Source organism: Chrysochloris asiatica, unplaced genomic scaffold (genome assembly GCF_000296735.1).
Source record: "Chrysochloris asiatica unplaced genomic scaffold, ChrAsi1.0 scaffold00005, whole genome shotgun sequence".
Taxonomy (NCBI): Eukaryota; Metazoa; Chordata; class Mammalia; order Afrosoricida; family Chrysochloridae; genus Chrysochloris; species Chrysochloris asiatica.
The window spans coordinates 41,991,169-42,011,568 of NW_006408523.1; the positions used below are offsets into that span (position 1 = coordinate 41,991,169).

Here is a 20,400-nt window from a genome sequence, read left to right on the forward strand (position 1 = left end):
AAATTCCATTTTCCATGAACTGTTTGAAGCTCCATCATGTGTGTGTAACAGAAGGAAGATAGAATTTTGCATCTATTTCTATTCAAAAGTTAATAGAATGGAAAAAAACCCTGACTTTTTCTGTTTAGGATGAAACGAGGAGCAACAGACAGTGACCAGAACTCATCAGAAGAAGGTACTGCAGGGAAGTCTAAAAAATTGAGAACTACAGATGAGCATTTTCAGACTTGTGACTGGGGCAGTCTCCTTCAGGACATAATTCTTCAAGTATTTAAGTACTTGCCTCTTCTGGATCGAGCTCATGCTTCACAAGTTTGCCGCAGCTGGAACCAGGTGTTTCACATGCCTGACTTGTGGAGATGCTTTGAGTTTGAACTGAACCAGCCCACTACATCTTATGTGAAAGCAACACATCCAGAACTGATCAAACAGATCATTAAAAGACACTCAAACCATCTACAGTATGTCAGCTTCAAGGTAATACCGTCAAGTCTTCTTTTAAAGCAAAGCATTTTCCCTGCAACTACTTCCCTGAGATATTTTAAACCTTAAATGAAAAATACCCCTGAAGGCATTTTAAAACTGAAGTTTAGCTTGTTGTTAAGTGCCGTTGAGTCGGTTCCGACCCATAGCAACTCTGTACAGGGTTTCCGAGGCTGTAAATCTTTACGGGAGCAGAAAGCCTCATCTTTCTCCCGCGGAGAGACTGGTATTTTGGAACTGCTGACCTTAAGGTTCACAGCCCAATTTGTAACCACTACGCTTAACTAGTTAAAAAAAAAAAGTCTGGTCTGCACATTATACTTTTGTAAGAACTATCTCTGTGGGATCCCAGTGACAACAACCACCAAAAAGATGTCATTGATCCCTTAGAAGGCAGTGAACTTACGTCAGTGAGGGAGGCACAGCTCAGGAAAGGCAGGTGAGAATGGTTGCTCAGCCTGAAGACTGTCATCAGTATCGCTAAGTTGTGTGTGTAGAAACTTGATTTGGTATATATTTTGCTTAGCTCTGGTAGCTTAGTGGTTATGAGTCAGGCTGCTAACCTCAAAGTCAGTAGTTTGAAACTACCAGCGGTTCCATGGGAGAAAGATGAGGCTTCCTGCTCCCGTAAAGATTTATAGCCTTGGACACCCTGTACAGGGTTGCTGTGGGTCGGAACAGACTCGACAGCACTTAACAACAACAACTTAGTGCAAAGTAAAATTTAGGGAAAAATGGCCTTTTTAGTGTCATTGACCAATATATCTTATGTTTTAAAAATGTTTGCTTTTTAAAGAAAAGTGCAGTTATAGAACTATTGTGTGTGCCTTAGGAGCAGTCACAAACATGATATTTGATGTAGCCACCTTATTCTTTTTTAAATAGTAGAAGTAGCTACTAAATAAGCTACTTGACCAAATCCTTGACCAAAGCTGGCAATTACTCAATTGTTCTGAACAAATTTGAGACGAAATGTACAATAAAAGAAATAAAAATAGGAAGAGTTACTCATACAATTGCTATTTCTAAGTAATAAAGGCTTGATTATTGATTAGTAAAAGTTTTATGACATTGAGTCAAAGAAAAACTTTATGTAAAAGATTTAGATGGACGTAATTTTAGAGATACATAGAAATAGCTTTAATGGAACATTACCAAAGAGAGCTGTTTGTTTCTTCTCATTGCCAAAGCGGACATGTTGGAAATCATTCAGTGATGAGAACATAGATAAAGAAATGAAGTGGCTTGTTGAGATCCTCAGAATAGTTTAAGAAATCACAGTGACTTGTGTGGATGAATACAGAAGTTTTTAATATTTTGTTTTGGCAATAAACAGTGGAACTTGGGCATGTTTACTGAATCCTTAACTAGCTATGAGATTTTCTGTAGCAAACCAAAGACTATTAATTTTGAGAAGCAACAACCTGATTTACATACAGATCCATGCAATAGTTGTTCAACAGGTAAGTTAAACCTCGATGGTTCTTAGCTCTTTGCCATAACATAACCCCAGCCTTCTTTCGAGAATGTCTTTCTCTTCTTGGATGGAGATGATGTACTTATTATCACCCATCCTCCACGGATGTGTCCAAGGAGGAGGCGAGAACTGGTGATGTAGATAGTTGGGAGTATTATAGTCTTCTTCCCAGAACAGTGTACAAAGGCTACTGAAGCTGTAGTTGCTGGGCCTAGAAGATATAAATACAGGACACCTAGTTACAGTTGAGTTTCAGATAAACAATAATTTTTAGTTTATACATATTTCGTGCAATTCTTTGACATATGCAGGGCCTTCAAGAGAGTTGTAGAAAAAAAAAATGGAGATTTTTCCATGAACTTTTTGAAGGCCCATCGTATACTTAATACTAAAAAATTACTTGTTTGTTAATCTGAAATCCTAACTTAATTGGATATCCTGTATGTTGTCTGTGTAACTCTAAGGTTAGAGGATGGCTAAGGGAACAGTGGGCGAGGGGGCAGGGGTGGGATCAAACAAAAATCTAGAGCTCTGTGACCCCATACCCTTAGTGAGACAACTGAAGAGCCTTCCCTTTGGTTCAGTCACTTCTGAATTATCTGAGAGTGTTCTAATGGTGTGATCCTTTTTTTTTTTTTTTTTAAGGAGCATAATGCTCCTTAAAGATCAATTCCATCTAGTGGATTCACTTGACAGTTTTCTCTTTATAGCCCAATGACTCAGTTGCACCTAACTTTTATAACCTCCATGAAACCATTTGTCTTAAAAGTTTAAACGTCTCTGTTAGGTGTTGTTTGTTTTGCTGAGGAAATAATATCTGATTTACAAAAAAGAATCATGTCATAAGAGTTCTGGGATCTTCTCAGGATATTTGTGTTTGAATTCATAATAACTATAAGCCAAATGGCCTAGAGTTACTAATATGTAACAGTAGTTCTCATATTGTGTGCATCAGAATCTCATGTAGGGCATGTTAAGGCATAGTTCAGGGCACAACCCCAGAATTTCTGGTTTGGGATAAGGCATGAGAATGTGCATTACAATTTTAACTATTCTGTTTTGAGATGCTTTTTAGCCCAGGCAACAACTTGCTATTTGAGGGAAGAGCTCCTCCTTATATCCCTGAATTTATGTGGGGTGTTTTGGCCATATACTCTTTCCCAAAGACATTTCTATGAAAATCAGTGTGTGGGAGCAGCTACCTCTGTTGGTTATTTGGTTACTGTTTTCACACTATTTGCTACTTCTGTTTTACTTCCATCTTTCCATTAATAATATTAATAATGATGAATCCCAGACTGAGTTCCTTGAACAGTTAGAAAATACTCAGTTTGTAGTGTCTTGGAAACATGTATATTATAGACATTGTATTTACATACATTATTTGGCTCATTGTAAAATATATAACTATTTTTCAAAGATTAAAAATTTACTTACACCTTTAAATTATACAGTTTGTTTGGAATAAGCCAGCTAAAAAGCCAAGTTCTTTCAACATTAGGTATATATCTTCTAACAAAAACTAGCAGTCTTGATCTCTATAGACCTTTGCTGAATTCACAATAAAAAATTTAAAAGGAAAAAAAAGCTAACAATATCTAGACTACTGACTCTTACCTATTTTTTTTTTTTCTTTTATCTATTTTTAACCCCATGATTCAAGTTGCATGTAATGGTGAATGAAGGAATAAATAATTTTTTAAATGGCAATGAAATAAACTAAAGGCTATTTCTTTTTACTTACATAAAATTAAGATGTATCATTTCCTTTTTCAAGGTGGATAGCAGCAAAGAATCAGCTGAAGCAGCTTGTGATATATTATCGCAACTTGTAAATTGTTCTTTAAAAACACTTGGACTTATTTCAACTGCTCGGCCAAGCTTTATGGATTTACCAAAGGTATCTGTGTTTTTATTTTATGAGCCGTTTCTGAGAAATCCCAAGTGTATAGACAATGGGAGTGTAAGAAAAGTAATGTATGTGTGTGTGTATATATATATATAATAGAATGCCAGTTACTCTTTAGAATGTTAAGAAATGTTTTCAGTTGCTGCCAAGTTGATTCCAAGTCACGGTGGTCACATGTGTGCAGAATACAACTGCTACACGGAGTTTTCAAGTCTAAGGGCTTTTGGAAGCAGATCACCAAGTCAGTCTCCTGAGTTGCCTCTGGTGGTTCACACTGTCAACCTTTTGGCTTGTTGTTGTTGTTAAGTGCCATCGAATCGATTCCTCCCATAGCGACCCTGTATAGGGTTTCCAAGGAGCAGCTGGTAAGCTTGAACCACCACAGTTCAAACGACTTTGCAGTCTGATGCATTAGCCCATAGTACCACACCAGGACTCCAACCTAGGGCATCCACTGTTAAGAAATAAAAATTTTAAAAAGCTTTGCTTTTTATGTATCACTTGTTGTTGTCAGGTGCCATCGAGTCGGAACCGACTCATAGTGACCCCATGCACAGCAGAACGAAACAATGTCCGATCCTGGGCCAACCTCACTACCGCTGCCACACTTGAGTCCATCAGTGATGCCACCTGGCCAATCCATCTCGTTAGGGGTCTTCCTCTTTTTCTCTGACCCTCCACCCCACCCATCATGACATCCTTCTCCAGCGACTGTTTAAATACTTCTTCATTGGTAAGGTTAAAGGGTGAATTTACCAAGGATTCTATTCATTCATTTTAGCATTAGAAATGCTAAAAGAAACTAGTAAGTAAAACTAAGGAACAAACATATTAAAAAGAGACACAAAATTATATGCTCCTGTTTTTATATTCAGAGCAGACTGGTAATATTAAGATAAAAAAGTATCAGAGAGAATCAGTATTGAGTAGGAACAGCATCAGCATACCTATCAAAACTTGATTGGAGTTCTGTAAGTAATTATTTTTGAGCAGATGTAACATTACTATAGTTTGAATTAACATACAACTTTAATGAAAACAGGTTTTTTGTGATAATGTAACAATTTATATTCATGTATATGGTCTGACATTCTTCACATAGAGATAATGTCTCTATGTTGTTGTTGCTAAGTGCCGTCGAGTTGGTTCCGACCCATAGCGACCCTGTACAGGGTTTCCGAGGCTCTGAATCCTTACAGGAACAGAAAGCCTCATCTTTCTCCCGCAGAGCAGCTGGTAGTTTTGAACTGCTTGCGGTTCACAGCCTGGTTCGTAACTACTACGCTACAATGTCTCTATAGTAACTGTAAATGTAGAAAACCACAATTTCTACGAGGGCAATTTTAGTTGATCGTTAAGGTCCATGGGATTGTTAGTTAAGGTAGTTGTTGATGTGGTTAAGTGCCATCAAGTTGGTTTCAATTCATAGCAACCCTGTGTAGAGTTTCCAGGAAGCAGCTGGTGGGTTTGAACTACTAACTTTCTGGTCGCAGTTTAGTGCTGATCCTTCAACACCACACCAGAAGTCCAGTTAAGTTATATCCAAAAGGAATTTGAAAGCTTTTTTCAGAGTAAGTCACAAATGAAAACATTGATAAGACTTTTTCTGTGTTTTTTTTTTGTAACATTGATACCCTTTTAAATACCTAATAGTTTATTTACTAGATCCATTCAGAAAGGAATACTACTAGAGTGGTGTTGGCATTTTAACTGCTATAGTTGTCTCATTGCACATTGCAGTATCAGTAATAAATGTATCACCAGTTGATTTCAAGGTCTAATTTAAGAAAATTTAAAAAATACACATTTTGAAATGATCAGATGTTTTCTTATGTAAAGTAAAGGAAATGAGCAAGATTCTATTCATTTATACATTGTAAAATTCGAAGCACATGAATTAAATCATTATAGTTTTCAAATTTGATCATGAAAATCATCTGAGGAACTTGTAAAATTCTGGAATCCTAGTGTGGCTCTGTAAGATAAGCACTGGACTGCAAGATCAGTTTGAACCACAAGTTTGGTGATTGAGACTCACCAGCTGCTCCTTGGAAATTCCCTACCGGGTCACTATGATTTGGAATCGACTCTCTGGCCCTTAACAACTCCAACAACATACCAGTTCTAAATAAGGGCTTAGGGAAAGTGAACCTTAAGGTCAGCGGTTTTGAAACTACCAGCCGCTCTGCGGGAGAAAGATGAGGCTTTCTACTCCCGTAAAGATTTACACCCTCGGAAACCCTGTTACAAGGTTTCTTTGGGTCGGAACTGACTTGACGGCACTTAACAACAACAACCATAGTTTATGATCGACTCCACGGTACTTAACAGCAACAACAACCATAGTTTACAGAGTCCTGATGTGGTGCTATAGGATAAGCACTGGACTGGTAGCCACAAAGTCGGAGGTTCAAGCTCATCAGTTACTTCTTTGAAACCCTATACAGTGTCGCTATGTGTTGGAACTGACTCTGTGGCAGTTAACAGAAACATCATAGTTTACATATACACACAGATATAAACCCAAACCCATTGCCATCCAGTTGTTTCTGACTAGCAGAGACCAGTTACAGGGTTACAGAGACTGTACAGCATTCCAGGAGCAGAAAGCCTCCATGGAGTGGCTGGTGGGTTAGAACCGTGGACTCTGTGGTTAGCAGTCCAGTACTTAACCTACAGTACCACCAGAGCTCCTTACACACATTGGGCAAAAGATACTATGTAAAGTATCTTTTATATAGTGTCCTTTTATTAATAGAAGTTAAATTGAACATACTTATCGTTTCCTTTTTTTCCCCCCCTTCTTATCACTCTTGATTATCACTGCATTACTAGTACCGGTAGTGTACTGATTTGTAATCATTTTATATTTAGAAACTTATTGATGCAGACAAATGGCTCTAGGATGCTTACCACTCCCTCACCTTCACGTATTTATGATTTTTATAGAATATTGAAATTGTATCTTAGAAATCCTGAGAAAACGGGAACATAAAAGAGAGATGTATTTGACTAGAGCTAATTGAGGGCATTAAGTACTTAACCAGTTTTTTATTTTTATTTTTACTAGTATGTAAAAAGTATGTCAGGGAATGTTGCCAGGAAGATAATATTTTATTACACTGTCTTTCTTGGTTATTAGCCTGCCTTTCTCATTGCTGTAGAGAATTTATAAAACCTAAATGGAGAGTCCTGGTGTGGCACTGTGGGTTAATGTGCTGGTCTGCAAAGTTGTTTTTTTTGCAAAGTTGGAAGTTCAAGCTCACCAGCTGCTCCTTGGAAGCCCTTTATAGGGTCGCTATGCATTGAAACTGACTTGAAGGCATTTGATAACAAGTGGAGAGTGAGAATAGGTGAGACAGGGTGACGTGAAGTGTCTGAGAGGCTTGCTCATCCTGGGATTAAGAATTTCTCCTTTTATTTATCACTGTTGATTGCTGTGATTTAGGGACACTCATTTTCTGCCACAGATACAAAAGTTCTTCTCAAGATGGCAAGTAGCCACCTTTTTATCATACTCTCAGCATCAGATGGTAGTCCCCTAAAGTTAGGAAATATACCATCAGGGTTCAGATGAACCATACCTGGAATTAATATGGAAAGCCTACAGTTCTCATTTTTCGATATTTCAATGTTTTCTTTTTCAGTCTCACTTTATCTCTGCACTGACGGTTGTGTTTGTAAACTCCAAATCCCTGTCCTCGCTTAAGATAGATGATACCCCAGTAGATGATCCATCCCTCAAAGTACTAGTCGCCAACAACAGTGATACACTCAAGCTGCTGAAAATGAGCAGCTGTCCCCATGTCTCTCCAGCAGGTATGTTGGTTTGTTGTTTGTTTGTTGTTGGTTTTTTTTGGCCAGATGTGTATACATTTTAATAAAATACATTGACATGTTAACAAAATTAAGAAAAGCTGTAATTAACCATGAAGGAGAATTCATATGATTTTTTTCATCTCTTGTACATAAACTATTTTTAATATCATACAGTAGCATTAATTCCATAGTATTCCTAGTTAAGACATATTAAGTTTATATTCTAATTTTCAATTATGTCAATCTGTGTTCATGCATGTACTAGAAAATAAGAGAGAAAGACAGAAAGGAGCAATAAGAGCTGACTGAGGTGTCCCCTAAGGTAAAATAGAATTTTTTCTCATTTTAGTTAAACTAATAGGAGTAGTTCTGTGCTGTCAAGTTAGTTCTGACTCATAATGACCCTGTATAACGTTCCCGAGACTGTGAATCTCTGGAAGCAGAAAGCCTCCTCTTTTTTCCACAGAGCTGTTGGTGGGCTTGAACTGCCAACCTTGTTGCTCGTGGTCCAGTGTTTATCCTACAGAACTACCACATTCCCATTAATTATTTGTTGTTGTTATTGTTAAGTGCCATCTAGTCGATTCCGACCAACTGCGACCCTGATTAGGGTTTCCAAGGAGCAGCTGGTGAGCTTGAACCACCGACCTTGCAGTTCAAACTGACTTTGCAGTCTGATGCATTAGCCCACAGTGCCACACCAGGACTCCACCATTAATTGGTAGGCACATGGATATTATCTTACCATGGCTTTGTACTTCAATATAGATCTTGAAATGCTCTTTTGGATGAATGTGACACCATTCCTTTTCTGGTTGTCATTGCCAGCATAGTAAACAATATGATTGTTGAATTAAAAAATTGCCAATATCAGTCTGCTTCAGCTCAGCAATGCCTCAGATATTGATCTGTATGAGTTGCATTTCATTTTTAATGACTTCCTGTTTTTCTAGAGTCATACTTCGTACATTCCACATTCCAGTTATTAACAGAAGTTTGAAGCTGTTTCTTCTCATTTTGAGTTTTTCCATATCAGTAAGGAAGGTCTGGACAGCTTTGAGGAGGCAGCTCTTCTTCCCATGTTATATTTTGAGTCCCTTCTCCAGCCAGAGGGGCTCATCTTCTGGCACTACATCTGACAATGTTCTGCTGTTCATAAGGTTTCAGTGACTAACCATTCAGAAGTGGTCTGCTTCTCCTCCTTTCTGATGTCAGTCTGGAAGGTCCACTGAAACCTGTCTATTACATGTGACCTTACCTGCATTTAATACACTGTTGGCACAGCTTCCTGCATTGCAGCAACATAAGCCACCACAGTCTGACAAACTGACAGTTGACAAGATAATGATTTTTCCTGATAGAATTTGGGAGCAAAGAATGCATCTAGTGGGTGAATGGTGGTGTAAAGTTCTCTCTGAGCTCCTTATGGTAGAATTTTCTAAGAATTACTATATTATTCAGTTTGAGCAAGTGAGCAGTTTGATAAGCCCGCACTTCTTATTACTCTCTGCTGCTTCACTCCATCTTACCACTGTTGACCTCCCTTCCAATCCTTCCTCCGTGTTATTTAGGAATTCTTTTCTGTTTGAGCCTATGTTAAATCTTTCATCTCTTTACAAACACTTTACACGTGCAATAGCTAAAGCCTCATCTTCACCCAAGGACATGATTCCCTCTAGGGTGAAGATTATCTGCCCACTCACACCTCTCAGAAGAAGGGACTCAGACTTGGGAATGGTTGGATTTATTGCAGTGGTTTCCTACTCTCTCTTCCACTTTCAGATTATCATTGATGGTATTCTGATACTTATAGATTGCTGCTGGTGGTACTATAAAATAGAAGTTAAGTTAGAGGGCTTTGCAATTACTTTTTTTTGTGTGGCCATGTAGTAACATTATACTTTCTGATATATTTGTTTGCTGTGAGAGTAAGGGCCAAACTTCAAAGCTTCTTACTGTACCAAAGTCTTTGAATCATGGCGTCCACCTGTCTCATTGATCTTATAATTTTCTACTCAACTATCTTGTTAATTGGACATTTTATATTTACAACAATCAGAAAAAAAAACATATGTCAGATTATTTTGCACACTGAAATGTACACCTGGCAGTAACTTAAGTGAGAATGCAGGTGCAAGACAAGAGTAGTACTGTGATGCTTAAGTGTCGATGGACCATGAATCTCAGTGGATTAGCAGCTGTGTAATGATATTTGGAAGTTATATAATGGTTTGTTTGACAGTCATGTAATGATTTTGTGATCTGATGAGGTCGTCCTCCATTTTTGAATAATGCTAGTTTTTGAATACTGACCTGGTCAGTGGACTTTAGCCATGTCACTACATGAGGAGTGGTTGTGGTAACTGCTTCATCCTTGATACCACATTCCAGATTTTCCTGCTTTCTCTCTGCTTCTGTTGTGTGTTCTTTGCTTGTTCCTGTTTTTCTCCTTTAAATGTTGATAATCCACTCTGTCTGTACTGGGTTCTTTTTTGTTTTACTCTAAAAATCTGGGCAACGTCATCATCTTCTATGGGGTCAGTTACATTCTGTATGTTATATTAATACCTCACTACTTTTTGAGTCTCCCCCCTAGTTCTCTCTGTGGAACTCTGGAGAAAGCCTGGAACTAATTGTGGCAAAGCAATTTTTAAGTGTTTTACTGATACTTCAGACTTCTTTCCCTTTCCAGATCTCTTGCTCTTTCCTTTTTATGATCTCAGTGAATTGCTTCAATCTTCTAGTTCTCAGGGGCCTGGCAGACTTTCTGACTTACCTTTACATCTTCCCGTTTACCAAGGTCTGGCAGTTCCATTACCAAAATAGGCCTTGGGTCTCTACCTTCTCCATCTCCAGGTACTGTGTACTACCCTCCTGACTTCCTAGCTTGTAGTCAGGCATCTCTTGAATCTGATTTACATGACACAGCCATGAAAATAAAACTTTACTAAAATATAGATTTCTGAAATACAAATCTATTTTTTTTTCTTCGAAAGATGGAATTAAAAAGATAGTGGAATTTTTCCATGAACTTTCTGAAGCCCGCTTGTAAAGTTCCATGTGATCTGGCTCTTGAGTCTCTGTTGGGGTTCATCTTTTGATAATCTCTAACTTACATATTGTGTTGTAGCCATATTGAGCTTCCTTCAATTTTTTGGAATGCTCGTCTTTTCTTCCATGTTTGCATACAGAAAACACTTTTCTTCCCCTCTTCTATAAACGAGCCTTGATAGTATAATGCAGGACGAGTTGGGCTGCTAACCACAAGGTCAACAGTTGGAATCTACCAGTTGCTCCAAGGAAGAAACAGGAAGTTTTCTACTTCTGTAAAGATTTGCAGCTTAAGAAAACTTACACAGGGTAGTTAAGAGTCGGAACCAACTCCGCAGCACATCGTCACCACCACCACTGTTCTCCCCTTGCCCTAACTTGATCTTTCTTGCTCTTTGAGTTTTACTCTTAGTTCTGGGAAATCCTCTCTGATTTCTTTATGAAGTACAGACACCCTTGTTTAATAATCAGCCACATCTTGTTAGAGTCAGACTGTCTTGTTCCTGTCATATCTTTACTGTCTTAGCTGTGGTATTTGACATACATGACAGTCAACCAAATGAATGAACATTTAGTTACTTAGTATACTGTCTTGTTGAGAACCAATACTTACATTGTAGTGCATTTAAAGTAGGACTTTTGGTCCTATTTTTTTGTTTTTATGAAAAACAGACTTTATTCTGGCATATATAGGAGTCCTGGGTGGCATTGCAGGATGAACACTGGCCTGCTGTCTGCCAGGTTGGTGGTTTTAATCCACCAGCCACTCCTCAGAAATTCTATACAAGGTCACTGAGTCAGAAGTGATTTGATCTCCCACCACAGCACATAGCTGTTGGGTTTCTTTTAAGTTCTTGTTAAAGACAATTTTTTGAGATGTGTAAGTACTAGGCCAAAGGATCTGTGAATTTTTTTCTTTTTTTAACTTTTTGTGAATTAAGTGAAGGTTTGCAGAGCAGATCATCAATTGGATCTGTATCTTTTTTTATGCTGTATTTCCTTTTTTTCCCGAAATTGATCATGAATTTATAATACCACCAGCAGTAGACATTTATACCAGTTTTTGCAACCGCTTTATTGAGATACATTTCACAATTTCAAGTATTCTGTTTGTGGGATTTCAGTGTGTTGAGAATATTGCTAATCCATCACCAACTTTAGAACATATTCATTATCCCCCAAAGAAATCCTGTGCTCCTTAGTTGTTACCCCTCCAATTCCCATTTCCTCCCTCTTCAACCCCTCCCCACTCTAGGCAACCACTGATCTATGGGTTTGCATATGTAGCTATCTTACATTCAAAAAGACTGGGCTGCCAAAAGAACCAATCGATCTGTTTTGGAAGAAGTGCAGCCAGAGTGCTCCTTGGAGGCCAAGATGGTCAAACTTCATCTCTCATACTTCTGACATATTGTCAGTAGGGACCGACCAGTCACTGGAGAAGGATATCATGTTTGGTAAGGTGGAGGGTCAGAGATAAAGAGGAAGACCCCCAGAGATGGATTGGCCAGGTGGCCTCAAGCATGGCAACAGTAGTGAGGCTGGCCCAGGATCGGGCAGTGTTTTTTTCTGCTATGTATAAGGTCGCTATAGTTCGGTACTGATTCGTAGGCACCTAACAAAAACAATAACAAATCCTATCCTAGTAGATATAAAGTAGTATCCCATGGTTTCAATTTGCATTTCCCTGAGAATTAACGATATGGAACATATTTTCATTGGCCCAGAAGCACTGAACTGCGAATCACACAGTCTGTGGTTCGAGCCCACCGGTCGTTCCATGGAAGCAATAGAGGTTTTGTGTTCCTGTGAAAATTTAAAGCTTCAGAAACCCTATACAGGGTCACTATGAGTTGGAATAGACCCAACAACAACATTGGGCATATACATTTTATCTCTGGAGAAATGTCTCATTAGATCCTTTGTTCATTTTAGATGGAGTTGTCTTTTTTTGAGTTGTAGTAATTAGCCAGTTTTATCTTGCCACTGTGTTACGTTAAATATTTAGAATACTTTTAAATGTGTATTCTCTTTATTGCTGTGTAACTAGCTAACCAGATATAGCAGCTAAAACTGGTGGTGGTGGTGATTATGTGCCATGGAGTTGTTTCTGACGCATAGCAACTTGTGTGTAGGGTTTCTGAGGTTATACATCTTTATGGGACCAGAAAGCCTTATCTTTCTCCTGAAGAGCTGCTTGGTAGATTAGAACTGTTGACCTTGTAGTTAGCATCCCAGCCCAACTAATAACTCACTACACTACTAGAGCTCCTTGTAGCTAAAACTAATAACCTATTATCTCCACAGTTAAGTAGATCAGAATTATATATCAGTAGGCGTAGCTCAACTGTCTTCTCTGCTTAGGGTCTTAAAAGGCCAAAGTCGAGATACAAGCAAAGCTGAGCTCTCATCTGAATGTTCTAGGGAGTATTCTACTTTTCAGGTTGTTGGCCAAATAGAACTTCTTGGGATTGTAGGACTGACAAAACCTGATTCCTTGCTAGCTGTCAGCTTGGGCCACTCTATGCTTTCAAAGGCTACTTAAATTCCTGCTTATGTGACTCCCACCATCTTCAAGCCAACAATGGCATTTTGAATCCCACTTGTGCTTTGAATCTCTTAGACTTCCTCTTCTGAAACCAGCTAGAGAACACTCTACTTTTATTGGGGCTTGTATGATTAGGTCTGGGGTAGTATTGTAGGTTAATGCACTGGACTGCAAGGTCAGCATTTCAACCTTGCCAGCCATTTCTCAGAAACTCTACTGGGTCGCTATGAATCAGAACTGATTCTATGGCACTTAACAACAACATGATTAGCGCTACCCAGATAATCAGGGTTCTTATTTGGTGGTGTTGCACAACCCACCGGCTACTCCTTGGAAATTCTGTATAGGGTTGCTGTGAGTTGGAACACCATCAAATAACAACCCAGATAATCCCCCCATCTTAAGGCCAACTGTGCTATTTAACATAATCATGAGAGGGGTGTCTTAATTACATTCACAGGCCAAGAATTAGGGCATGAACTCCTGCAGTATTTAGAAGTATGCGTACCAGTTTCTTTGGTTGGTGGTGGTATGTGCCGTGGAGTCGGTTCTGACTCATAGCGACCCTGTACAGGGTTTCCGAGGCTGTAAATCTTTACAGGAACACAAAGCCTTATCTTTCTCCCACTGAACAGCGGTAGTTTCCAACTGCTTACCTTGAGATTAGCAGCCCAATTCATACTACACAACCACAGGTTCTTGTTGTTGCTAAGTGCTATCGAGTTGGTTCCAACTCATAGTGACCCTATAGATATAGCGTTTCCAAGAAGTGGCTGGTGAATTTGAACCACCAACTTAGTGGTTGAAACCGACCTTGTAGTCCACCAGCACCACACCAGAGCTCCTCAGTAATTATTAAATGATATCCCAAGTTGCTTTTATTTGTATAATTTATTACCATTTCCAATTATTAGTCTTTTTGAGATCGCAAAGACCAGAAATGCACTCAGGTTACTTTGTGTGATGAGGGCTATTTTTAAAGTATACACATTCCATGTGAAGAACAGAAACTTTACAGTTGCTGACTTGGAAAGCATAGGTGCCCAATACAGGTGACGGTTAGACTTGTGATTCAGTTTATGTTTTTTCTCTGATTTGATGGCCTTTCTTTCTCCTCTACTGCAGCAACAACAAACTCAGATTATATTTTGGTGGTGATTGTGTGTTGTGAAGTTGTTTTCGAATCAGAGCAACCCTGTATTATAGGGTTTTTGAGGAGCAGCTGGTGGGTTTGAAATACCAACCCTGCAGTTAGCAATCTAGTGCTTGTCCTACAGCACCACACCAGCACTCATCAGAACTATTGGCTGTGGTGACTAATGTTAATTTTCTCCAGCTTTGACTTGAAAATGCATAGGAACAACTGATGGCATGATCTGAAGTTAGCCCCTGGCGTTGTGCTGACTGATAATATTGAGCCTTTGCCTTAGTGTCTTTCACATATGTTGTGGATTTGATTCCTTGTCTTTGGTGTTAGTTGTTGGTGTATTAATTTGAATGCTAGTCATCTTATGTGGGCTTCCTTGTAAGCATATGGATAGTATCCTATCACTGATAGTGTTGTGCTTCAGGATAGAGCTTGAAATGCTCTTTTTAACAAATGTAATAAAAATGTACCATTCATGGCATAGTAGACCATATGATTGTCTGATTCAAAATAACCTATACCAGTCCATTTCAGCTCATTAATGCCTATGATATCTTTCTTTAAGTGTTCCATTTCATTTTCAGTAACTTCCAATTTTACTAAATTCATGCTTTGTACATTGCACATTCTGATTATTAATGGGTGTTTGCAGCTGTTTTTCTTATTTTGATCATGGAGTATGAGGAAATGAAGAATCCCAATAATGTTCCTGCATCCACATCATTATGGTAGACAGTACTTTGAAGAGGTAGCTTTACCCCAGTGTCTTCTAACCCGAGGGGATCATCTTGTGGCACTGAATCAGCAGTGCTGCTTACTGGGCTGGTAGTTCAGAAGTGGACTACCTCTTCCTTCTTCCTAGTCTGCCTGCCTGTCTTTGGAAGCTCAGCTAAAACCTGTCTTGGGTGACCCTGCTGGTATGTGAAATATTGGTGGCATAGCTTCTAGCAGCATATAAGCCACCACAGTAGGACAAATTGAGAGTACTAGGGGCTTCAAAAAGTTCATGGAAAAATGTCATTACTTTTAATTCCATTTTCCCTCAAACTTTTTGTAGTCTCATTGTATAGGGAGCTGCTTCCCTGGTGTGGGTAGAGCTTCATAGTCATAAGGTTCATTTCTGCTGGCATGATGTGGGGAGGTATCTTTGATACAGTCATCTAGTGCCATCTTAGTTTTTTGTAGAAATTTGATAAACTTATAGTTAAGTACTGTTGAGTCAGTTCTGACTTACAGCAACCCTGTAGGGCTTCCCAGGCTTTCTAAATTTTTGCAAAGTATTTGCAGTTATTTGTTGCTTATTTGATGACAATATTTTATCATTTTATTTTAAAACAACTTTTATTATATAAATGTTAGTTTTATATGGCTAGACCTTATCCCTCTTTTTTTTTATTAGGATTAAGCTTATATTTCAAAAAATGCCCATTGGCCTCTGTGTAGTGATCATGTAATTTTTTTTTTTTTTTTCCTTAACTGGAGACCTGGTGTGGCACTGTAGGATAATAAGAACTGGACTGCAAAGTCAGCTGGGATTACAAGGTCAGCCGTGCAAACGCACCAGCCGCTTCTTGGACACTCTACGTTGTTAAGTGCTGTCAAGTTAGTACCGACACATAGTGTCCCTGATAGGGTTTCTGAGGAGCAGCTCGTGGATTGGGACTGCTGACCTTGTGGTTAGCAATCCAGTGCTTATACTATAGTACCACAAGTACCACACCACAAGTCCTGGAAAACCTATGAGTTGGAACTGACTCATTAGCTCTTAACAACAACAAATTTGTAAGCTTAGTGTTACGTGTCAGGTTTGTTGTTGTTGTGTTTAAAGATATGGCAGTATCCTTGCATTACTAAGATAAATCTTAGCCATAGTTGGTAGACTTAGACAACCACTTCATAACCTATGATTTTTCTGAGTTGGTAAGTCATTTATGTTTGTTTTTAAGTATTGATTTAAACCTAAACTAGTAATATATTTTAAGTGTTTGATTTCCTTTCTGTTAATCCAACTCTGAAACTAAGCTTTAAATTGTATAACTTCATGGCAAGGAAAATAAGGTAAAATTTTATTGAGGCATATATTTGCATTTTTAAACAAATGGTGAACTTTAAAAAATTATAAATAATCCTTTTTTTTTTTTTCTCCTCAGGTATCCTTTGTGTGGCTGATCAGTGCCATGGCTTAAGGGAACTGGCCCTGAACTACCACTTATTAAGTGACGAGTTGCTACTTGCCTTGTCTTCTGAGAAACATGTTCGATTAGAACATTTGCGCATTGATGTTGTCAGTGAGAATCCTGGACAGACACACTTCCATACTATTCAGAAAAGTAGCTGGGATGCTTTCATCAGACATTCACCCAAAGTGAACTTAGTCATGTATTTTTTTCTCTATGAGGAGGAATTTGACCCATTCTTTCGGTATGAAATACCTGCCACCCATCTTTACTTTGGGAGATCAGTAAGCAAAGATGTGCTTGGCCGTGTGGGAATGACTTGCCCTAGACTAGTTGAACTAGTAGTGTGTGCTAATGGATTACGGCCACTTGATGAAGAGTTAATTCGCATTGCAGAACGCTGCAAACATTTGTCAGCTATTGGACTAGGGGAATGTGAAGTCTCATGCAGTGCCTTTGTTGAGTTTGTGAAGATGTGTGGTGGCCGCCTGTCTCAGTTATCTATTATGGAAGAAGTATTGATTCCTGACCAAAAGTACAGCTTGGAGCAGATACATTGGGAAGTGTCCAAGCATCTTGGCAGGGTGTGGTTTCCAGACATGATGCCCACTTGGTAAAGACCACATGATGTAATGCATGGTGAATAACACCTTAACTTTAGGCATATTATAATAAAAGTCTAGTTGCTGTAGTTCTGACATAATTCCACTATTTTGTGGCACAGAAATTTGGTATTTGCAATGTGGGTAAGTTTATTGGAAAACTCACTGACCAGTTTGGTCAGAAAAATTAATGTATTTTCTTTAGCCTAAACTTAGCAGTCAGATTTCAGAAAAAATTTAAAAATAAAAATCAGATGTGAATGTAGTGATAAATTTTAAAAAGGATTAAGTATTTTAAGTGTGAAGGAAACAAAATCTATATATATATTAAGACCCAAGAAGTGTGTATGAATATATTTTCCAAAATGTTATGTTCTCTATGCATTTTTTAAAAATGTAAACTAAACATTTTAGGGTCTTCAGTTATATATACACCTGTTATAAGGTGTTTAATATAGCTCAGGAAAGTGAGCATTTTGTGAGAAAAATATCAGATATATTGTAACTAATGAGATTGGTTGAATGTTCTCAAATGTTTCACAGCTGATATATGTCATACAGTGGTTATAAGTGAAGACAGTATGCAGAGCCAAGATCAAATTAAAAGAAAATGGATATAGTAGGAGGGCAGTTAGCTTTGTATAAACCTTTAGGTTTGCACTATAATATTCAAAACCATACACATTTTTTCTGTGATATATTACAATGTGGCTCTTGAGGCACTTATCTGTAATGAATGCTTTATCACTTCACCTTGATTTTGTTTACCTTTGTGTAAACTGTTTTGAAGTCATTGTCATAAAAATCATCAGTGTACAGTTCAACATAATACATTTAAAAGAGATATTTAATTTCATAATATTCTTGAGAAAATATTGTTCAGTAGACTGGAAAATTATAATAGCAAAATGTCTGGAGTTTTATGATTAATTTGGTTAAACATTTTATATTATTTAAGTTAGGTAGAATTTTATATTACTTTCATATGAGTAATACATGCATTATGGAGTCTAAAAATATTTGTGTTTGGGGCTACATTTAGTTATTTGAGCCACTGTATCAGCTCTGATTTGGGGCAGTAATGTGAGTAGATGCTACCCCCTATGGAAATTAGAAGCGACTTACCCCAGTGGACTGCAGCCCCTCTTCAGTAGTGTGATTGTAGGAAGCGTCTTGGCAGTTATGGATGGTAGCCTTCAGTCTTACAGACCTATCCTAGACTTAGTATCCTGTATCACATGTAAATGTAAAGTAAAGGGGTGCGGGGAGCACGGATAAAGTTGACCCAGACTTGAAAATTAAAAGCAATTATATTTACCTCTTACTAAATAGTAAAAAAGCTTTTGACTACAAGAATTACCTGTGTTAGTGGATAAGATTTTAAAAAAAAAAAAAAAAACTTTGGCAAATGAGTATTACAGTACATACATAATCAGTTCTAACCAGTGCTTTACCTGAAACTTTACTTTTTGTACAAATTGAATTTAATGTTTGAAATAAATGTTTAAAATACTTTTAAGTCACTTTATAAGCAAAATGCATAGTACTTAATTTGTATATCTGTAATGCATATATTAAATGCCTTTATCAATTGAGACAATTGAGAATAAAGATAATTACTAATGCTGTTGTATTAAAATTTTTAGAAGCTTTCCAAGAATATTTGACTTAATTGTTGCTGTTAAGGTGCCTTCAAATTGGTTCCGACTCATAGTGACCCTGTATAGGTTTTACTTGCAGCTTCTGGTAGCTTTGAACCACTGACCTTGTGGTTAGCAGTCCTGCAGTGCCACACTAGGACTCCTGTTTGACTTTAAGCTAGTTAAACTAGCAAATTTATGGTTTTGGTTTATCTTCATGGATAATGTTTAGTACTAAAGAATGTATATGGTAGGTTGTTTCTGAAGATAAAAAATTGGACAAATAGGTAGGTATCTGTTCTTGAAATACTCTGATAGATGCCTAAAGTGTTAGGAAATTTAAAACTTACCGTAAAATGAAAATTTATTGTTAAAATTACACTGATGTAATAGACTCCTAAATATATTCAGAATGCGAACTTAAAACACACTCTTTAGACATAGAATTACATTCAAGGGTCCTGGAGTCTGTCTAGCCTTTTTAGGGAGAAATGACTGTTCTGTGAAATCTGTTACTAGAAGATAGTACCTAAAGGAGTGAGACTATCTTCATCTATTTTAACTGTTTCTAAAAAATTAACTTCATTTAACTTCGGTAATCTGGGCTACTTTCACAGTATTGTTAAAACATCCTTGTTTTAAGAGATAATCAACTTGCTGCGTTCTAGAATTTTTTTGTATTTGTGGAAAAGATCAGAATAGAGGGATGAATGGGTTTGAAGGTGGCTCGGGCCTACATGAGGCCCTTTAAGAATCTTATAGTCTCTTTTCCACACAGGCCTGGAAGGTGCTTTAGACAAACTCCATCCCCATTTTATGTGTGGAGCTGGCTTTAGTGCTACCAAGTAGCAGGACAATCCCATCTGCTTATTGACGCCCAGCTTAACCTTTTAAATGACTACAAAAGTAAAGGTAAATGATTAGTAACCTATCCCTCTTTAAACAAGGGAGAGAGAATGTTTAAATGAAAGTTTGAGGAACAGGAACCTACTTGGACAACAGAGGGTGGGTGAGTAGGAAGACGTTGGAGAGAAACTCTGGACATCCTCCATTTACGTTCAGCTGTAAACAGCATGTGTGTGGTTTGGGAACATGGCTCTGATAATCAGCCAACAAATTCCAACTCCTTTATAGGACAGAGTAGGGTTTCCCAGGTAGAGAGTCTCTGGAAGCAGACAACCACATTGTTGTCTCAGGAAGTGACTTGGTGGGTTCGAACCACAGACCTTTTTATTAATAACTGAGTGCCTTAGCTGTTGTACAACCATGGTTTCTTTAAAGGAGCTTTAAAGCAAAAGCCCAAACCCTTTGCTGTTGATTCTATTCCAACTCATAGGTTTCAGGACAGAGTAGAACTATTTTTTAGGGTTTCTGAGATTTACAGGCGCAGACATCTTCCTTTCTCCTGAGGCACGACTGATGGATTTGAACCGTTAACCTTGCAGTTAGCAGCATATTACTTAACATTCACCACAGAATTCATTAAGTGCAACCAAAGTAGACTATTGTGATAATTAACAGTTTTGTATCAACTTGACTGGGCCAGG

The 20,400-nt window shown here is 38.0% G+C and overlaps 1 protein-coding gene across 1 annotated transcript in view; it reads left to right on the plus strand.

The window, feature by feature from the left end:
• Positions 1 to 17,228, plus strand: part of FBXL3 (F-box and leucine-rich repeat protein 3) — a 25,217-nt gene extending 7,989 nt beyond the window's left edge. Inside the window, exons 2-5 of the mRNA XM_006832027.1 lie at positions 129 to 477; positions 3,738 to 3,860; positions 7,517 to 7,688; positions 16,585 to 17,228. Of these exons, the coding sequence (XP_006832090.1) occupies positions 130 to 477; positions 3,738 to 3,860; positions 7,517 to 7,688; positions 16,585 to 17,228 (1,287 nt within the window). The 5' untranslated portion in view covers position 129. The remainder of the gene's footprint in view (positions 1 to 128; positions 478 to 3,737; positions 3,861 to 7,516; positions 7,689 to 16,584) is intronic.
• The last annotated feature ends 3,172 nt before the right edge of the window (positions 17,229 to 20,400 follow it).